This window comes from Eucalyptus grandis, chromosome 6 (assembly GCF_016545825.1).
Source record: "Eucalyptus grandis isolate ANBG69807.140 chromosome 6, ASM1654582v1, whole genome shotgun sequence".
Lineage (NCBI taxonomy): Eukaryota > Viridiplantae > Streptophyta > Magnoliopsida > Myrtales > Myrtaceae > Eucalyptus > Eucalyptus grandis.
Genome location: NC_052617.1, coordinates 3,747,717 through 3,754,914, shown reverse-complemented (window position 1 = coordinate 3,754,914; position 7,198 = coordinate 3,747,717). Strand labels below are relative to the sequence as shown.

General features: G+C 44.3%; 1 protein-coding gene across 1 annotated transcript; it reads left to right on the top strand.

The window, feature by feature from the left end:
• The first annotated feature begins 4,065 nt into the window (after window positions 1–4,065).
• On the top strand, window positions 4,066–5,595 carry LOC104448065 (probable strigolactone esterase DAD2). Its single transcript, XM_010061848.3, has 2 exons — window positions 4,066–4,621; window positions 4,717–5,595. The coding sequence occupies exons 1-2, from the start codon at window positions 4,251–4,253 to the stop codon at window positions 5,141–5,143; spliced, it is 798 nt and encodes a 265-aa protein (XP_010060150.1). The 5' UTR covers window positions 4,066–4,250; the 3' UTR covers window positions 5,144–5,595.
• Window positions 5,596–7,198: the final 1,603 nt, after the last annotated feature.

Here is a 7,198-nt window from a genome sequence, read left to right as displayed (position 1 = left end):
ACTATATGAACGTGTCCCCTCCTTGATTTTTTATTTATTTTATTTTCTGGTAGTTTTTAGACCAACTTTTCAGAACTTAATTTGATAGAAATGAGGTTGTGCGACCGAGTGTTCACTTTCATTGTGGAATATATTTCACATCAATGGCCACCTAAGTAGATAAGGATATGATGTCATATCAAATCAATCATATTATAATTTACCTGGACCATGCACAAACCATATGGACTAGACCTTGCTTATAGCAAAGTGACGCAATATGTATGGATCACAAGTAATTCCCAAATTATTGTCACGGCGGGCAATTAACTGAAAATGACATACCTTATTTTTCAGAAAAAGACAAGTTAGAATATTTTAGACTGGAATTTTCCTAGTTTGGTCCCGATCTTTTTCCAGGAATTATCTCCAGTGGAAGCAAGTTGTCAGCAATATATGATGGTACTTGATGCATACTTGTATATGGAAATGTGATGTGACAAATCCTCTACAATCCACTATCCATTTCATTTTTGGGAAATTGAAATGAAATGGATAGCGCATGTTTTCTAGCTTGTTTTCCTCAAACCAGTTCACGTCTAAGGCCATTCATGGAATATGTGAATGAGATGAACAGTCTTCTAACTAAGCATAAACATGATTGAATACAACAATACATCTAATTATGTCACGAAATATATATACACACATATTCAGAATGTATATAAGTAGAAGTATATGGACACGTTAACTATGTTATAGACCATGGGAACTTCTGCTTAATTTGTTCAATTCCCTTGTTTTCCAATGCGCATGCATTGTCAGCTCTGCCTCGGGTTTTCAGCAAATCTAACTTTTTGCGAATGCGCATCATTGTGCTTGCACTAGACACTTCTAGAAGACAAAAGCAATCATGCTCTCGTAGCCATTGAGCATGCTTCTTCTAGACGACCGGGGTGAAATTTCTTCCCCAGGGTCGCACATACGTGCTTGTAAATACTATAAACAAATTGTTCGCTCGCCACCTATACCGGGACGAGTTCGAACCTATGTGTAAAGAAGATGCCAAGGCCAGAAAGCAAAGGAAACGAAGGAAAAGTAAGTGGATAAGATAAGCCTCGTGACTCATCATGCCAATTTTGACTTCATTGGAACTTGCCTCCACTCCTTGGGCTGTACCTCCCTCCCACCATATAAACCCTCTCCCTCTCCCTCTCTCTCAAGTCGTTGTTTTCACAATATGCTGGTGTCGAGAGGAGGGGCCCAATCTCTGCCAACTTATCTGAAACTTTCTGAAATTTGCGTCCCTCGCATGACCTTATCTTATAATATGCATCGATGCCAAGGGAAAAAAGAGAAACCCTAGAGCTCTATTAGCGTGCATGGTTGTATTTCTTCCCCCAACTGAAACGACGAATTGGATTGGTGCTGTTTCTGATGCCCCACTTTGTCTGGTGTGCTTCTCGCATGCATCACTTTCTCTGGTCCTGGATATGTCCCATCCGGGTTGTTCTCTCTCTGTTTACTTACACGGTCCCTCTCTTATTAGCAGCACCTCGAACATGTGTTTGTATCAACGCCATAGCCATTCTCCGAGCTTGGTCAAGTATTCAAAATAACCAATTGGTCATGCGTTTGCTTAACATGGTACTCAAGCGAAAAAATCCAACTTTCGGACATCAAAACATCGTTTAGGAGAGCTTTCTGGCATGCGTTGTAATCAAGTCGTACTTTTTGACAAGAGCTTTTCCAGATGAGTTTCTCCTAGTGGCGACGCCAGAAAATACAGTGCGAGACAACGCAGAGAGGCAAAGAGTGGCGATGGAGAGAGAGACTTTTTTTGAGGGGGGAGAGAGAAGATGGGAAGATGTTACACGTTTAGCGAGGATGGTCAATTGTCCAGCCAATGAGCTAACTTGGATGCGGCAAATAGAGAAAGATGGACCAGTGGGAAGTCTGCAAATAAGATGCAGTGCGCAAGTATATTTCCTCCTTTTCCTTTCGGGGATTTGAAGGCTACTTCCATTCTGCATCCGATACCCACCCCGACCCTACTACCCCTCCCATCTGCAACATATACTTCTCGTGCTGTACGACTTTCTTGGTATTATATGCTCCTTTATATTTCTAGTGCGAATTGATGGAAATACGAAATTACTGTTCTAGATGCGATCCGCAATTCATCGCATCTGACAAAAGGGGCTGCTCTTGGATAAGATAGTGTCTAGCATAAGTTCTTAAACTTGTGTCAACGACTTATGGATACATGCATAGTGTGGCTTTCGTTTCCAGTACAGCCAACCTTTCTCTTGTGGCCATCTATTCACCAACTTGTAAGTGGTGAATCGCTCCAAATGTTAGATCGTTGCAGGCAAGGTTTTTCGTTGCATTTTAAGGGTGAGAGGAGAGACCACGGATGAAGAGAAACCTAATTGAGGTATTGCCCTGACCCTCCGGGTCTAATGATGAGTCTTTACATTTTGCTCTTTGTGAGCTTGCGTTGCAAACAATTTTAGTCAAGTATGGGAATTTGGTAAATACTAGTTCGCAAACCTAATTGCAAACCTAATTGGCCTGCGCACAATAATATTAAACAATAATAAATTCTCATTAAAATCGGGTAATCGACCAATTATTCTTCTTCAAAAAGTCTTTTAGAACTTAGTTTCAAGGTCGGAAGCAGCATAAGGACAAGCCATTCTACTCCGAAACATGTTTCAGTGGGCCGTTTTAGGGTAGAATCCTCATTATAATAGCTGGAAGAGCAAACCGACTGGTATTGAAATCGAGACCCAAAACCGAAATATCCAAGCCAATTTCGGACTTCTACCTAAGCAGTGTTCCCTTTGAATGGCAAATAGTCATCCAACAGATCTTGCCAACGACGTGCCAAAAAGGAACAACATTTGCAGCATCTAGAATTGCTTGGCATTAAAGAAAAGACCCATGAAACGAAAGGAAAGCCAATCCTAACCCTATGTTTACGTGCATGTTTTTGAATGGTGGGTAGTGTTCCCTGGAGCCCCCTTTTTCCTCGAAAGAAAACGTCGCACATTTGTTCGCTCCATTAGCTTGCGTGATCAACATGGAACAACAGTGCATTCCAAAGATTTAATCATGTCCGCCCGCCAAAAAAGTTGCCCATGTCGTAATCCTTTGTTAATGGAGATAATGCCTGCCTTCAATTATAAACTAATCAGAGAGATCCGAAAAAGCGCCCTGAAAATGCCGATCCTAGTCACGAGCTTAGTTAATGTCGAAAGCAAAAGGGAAATCATATTGGATGCTTTGCTTTTGCTTGAGATTATATGCGTTCGTCCCATTATTATCCCACTTTTGTGTCTTTTAAATTTCACGCTCGTACTTGTTAGCCAAGACAGTGGAAGCTTAACGAGTGCTTTTGCTTTCTTGGGACTTTCCCTCGAAGTCCCGAAGATATAGAAGGCAAAAGAGCAAATTCGGGACAAGATCCGTACAGGCGCATTCGCATCACTATCATTAAGAAGCAAAAGGCTGCTACATGGGCTCATTTCGGAATGACTCGATCTCCCGTTTCCATCCGTGTATACGGTGCGCAGGAAGGGATCGACAGTGTCAGTGTAGATAGATACCCTGGCTCTGGACCGAGGCGGAGCGGTGGCGTGACGTGATAGGGCCGAGACGTCGAAGGCAGTCGCCCATTGGATGATGGAAGTGGCGAGTACGGTCGCGTTCGAGTGCACGAGAATAGCGTCACGTGTTTCGACGACAGCAATACCTCGTGGCGCAGGACGTGTAAAAAGCCCTAGGAATTCACACGTCCACACAAGGTTTCCACGCCAACCCCACCACCCCAATTGACAAGCACAAGTCAAGCCGGAGCGGGGTTAAGCCCAGGGATCAAGATTGGAATCAGAAATTTCGCCCGTCGAGCGCCCCTCGAAACGGGACACCTGTCGCGACAGCATTTACCGGCAGCACTGAAAGGGAAAAGGGGAGAGAGAAAATTTTAGAAAATACGAGAAGGAAAAACCGCCGCTCCCACCAGCAGGAGCGAGAGAGACAGGCGCATTTACATACGTCGAGCAATATAAATACCACCTAACAAAACCCGCACAGAGCCAGACAATGCCTAACTACGCACGCCAAGAAAATCTCAAAGCACTCCCCCATTCTTTATTTTCTCAGCTACTTTAATAAGAGGGGAAAGAAGGGTATTAAAGAGGGGGGCTGTGGAAATTTCGAAAGCCCCTTTTCTTTTTTCTTGTTTTGTCCGTTTTCGGCCGTTCGTCATGGGCAACATCCTCTTGGAGGCACTGAACGTGCGCGTGGTCGGCTCCGGCGAGCGGTTCCTGGTGCTGGCCCACGGGTTCGGCACCGACCAGTCGGCGTGGCAGCGCATCCTCCCCTTCTTCACCCCGCACTACCGCGTCATCCTCTACGACCTCGTGTGCGCCGGCAGCGTCAACCCGGACTACTTCGACTTCCGCCGCTACACCTCCCTCGACGCCTACGTCGACGACCTCCTCAACATCCTCGACGCCCTCTCCGTCGACCGCTGCGCCTACGTCGGTCACTCCTTCTCCGCCATGATCGGCATCCTCGCCTCCATCCGCCGCCCCGAGCTCTTCACCAAACTCATCCTAATCGGGGCTTCCCCGAGGTAAGGCACCAGGACCATCCTCTCGAATGTCTTTTTGTCCTTTTCGCGTCGTCCGAACTTTTCGGACCTGATAGCGTGTTTCCGGATTCCGGTAGGTTCTTGAATGACAAGGACTACCACGGAGGGTTCGAGCTAGGGGAGATCGAGAAGGTGTTCTCGGCGATGGAGGCGAACTACGAGGCGTGGGTGAACGGCTTCGCGCCGCTGGCGGTCGGGGCGGACGTGCCGGCGGCGGTGCAGGAGTTCAGCCGCACGCTCTTCAACATGAGGCCCGACATCTCGCTGTTCGTGTCGCGCACCGTGTTCAACAGCGACCTGCGCGGGGTGCTGGGCCTCGTCCGCGTCCCCTGCTGCATCGTCCAGACCGCGAAGGACGTCTCAGTGCCGGCGTCCGTGGCGGCTTACCTCAAGAACCACCTCGGCGGGCGGAACACGGTGGAGATGCTCAACATCGAGGGCCACCTGCCGCACCTCTCCGCGCCGGGGCTGCTGGCGCAGGTCCTCCGGCGCGCCCTCCGGTGACCCGACGACGACGACGACGACCCCTCCCCATTATTAACCTTTTCTTTCCCTTTTGTTTTTTCCCTTGACTTATTAAATGCCATTTTCGTGGGGCCTACGGAGAAGTTATATATATAAAAAGAAAAAAAATAAGGGAGGGTGTGAGACACCGACACCTGGCGAATAACTTGTGGACGCTGATCTTAGCGAAAGGATAAGTCTACGCACGTGGCCATCACGTGATGAGGCGACCCTTTTTTGTTCCCTTCTCTCGCCCTTTTCCCTTTTTTTCCGCCCTTTTCCTTTTCTATTATAAAGTATTATATCACTTAGAAGCTCCCTCTAATTTTTCTTCTTCTTCTTCTTTTCTTTTTCGAGAAAAGAAAAGAAAATCTTATTTTGGAAATGAGATTTTTTTTGCTCTGGAGGGGTTACGAGCTCCTAAATAAATATAATTTTTCATATTCTCTCTCTCTCTTGTTCTAAGTTCCTTTTTTGGACCTATTATAAAGTTTAGTTTGGAGATATAGAATCCGCGTGTTATTTTTGTCTTCACTGTCGAGATACAAAACAAGGGTTGAGCCCACCAAGTTGACGGGCTTCTTTTAGCGCTAGGAGATTCTCTCGGGCCCGAGATATTTCTAGCCGTCCATTTAATTTCACCCATAATTCATTGCGTTTAAAAGAAAAATCGGACTTCTAAATAATTAATAGGAAAAAAAAAATTGGATGTCATTAACCGCGGAGGCCGTGACGTCGGCAAACATTTTCTAACCCATCTACGTATTCTCCAAATCTCCATTTTTCGTCGAATTAATTTGAATTATTTATACGAGTATATGTTTGAGTATTGGGTAGAACATACAATGGCATGTAAGAGCGATGTAGGTGCAGGTACCTATCATGTGGAAAGCAGCTCTTATCTGCCATGAAAAGACAGCTCATGTGATAAGATCCCTATACTATTGCTGTGCTCCTTATGTGCTCATTCGGTGGACCATATGAGTATCATACGAAATCTTCTACGCGATCCCACCACTAGATTTTATTGGACCCTTTCTATAACCCTAGAAACTAAAATATCTCTTTTTTCTTTTTTCTTCCCTTGATTCATTGGGTCGATGATGTTTTAAGTCAACTTTTTGCTTATCTCGACTGGTCCATATTCTCGGATGATTTCGCGGGCGCACATCATAGAAGTTCGATTTATTTCAATTGTTTGAACATGCTGGAGCCGAGTGCAATTAGGGTTCGATTTTCTTTGGTTTTGATTGGGGTCGGATGAGGATGATGAATAACTAGGTTTCTTTTGGTTCGATTTATTTCAAATACGGGTTGTTGAAAAATCTCTCAATGTATTTCTTTAAATAATGATGGAGGCTTCACAACATGAGTAGCAAAGCAATATTTATAACTAAAGGAAAACCCTAAAGATACAAACTAGGAACAAAAAAACTAGGATTTCCCAATAAGACTACCTAAATTAATAAATTCCAAATCACATAAAATGATATCGTTCAAAAATCCTAAAAATTATAAAGATGAGAAAGCATATAAAAAGAAAAATCTCATTCACAAGTCACAACTATTGGCCTATCCCGTGTCAACTCGGGTTAAGCAGTATCCATTTTGAAGCAAGTCTTTGAAAGGTACTTTTTAGGCATCCAGATAGTCGAGCATCTGTGTTCGCCTTTGGATATTCGAATAAAAATCAAATCAAAGTAAGCCATTCGAATAACCAAAGCTGTTCCATTGCTGTTCCATTTCACAAATCAATACATAGATATTTTTAATATATGCCAATTCTGATTGCAAAGTTGGGACGAGTCTGCTTTGGTTCGAATTGTGGGTGAGATTCTGCGAACTTAGGAAAGCCTTACTTGACTCCAAAGCCCATTTGGGCCCATATCCAAAACCTGTGTGTAGAGACTATAGAGGGGCTTATATTAGCTGTCTTTGATTCATGAGTATCTAGAATGCTATCGTTTTTAATATCGAAGTATCCTGCATTACTTATTTACGGTAATTTGTACACTCTTTATATATATGTGTGTGTGTCTGTGTGGAGTCTCCACG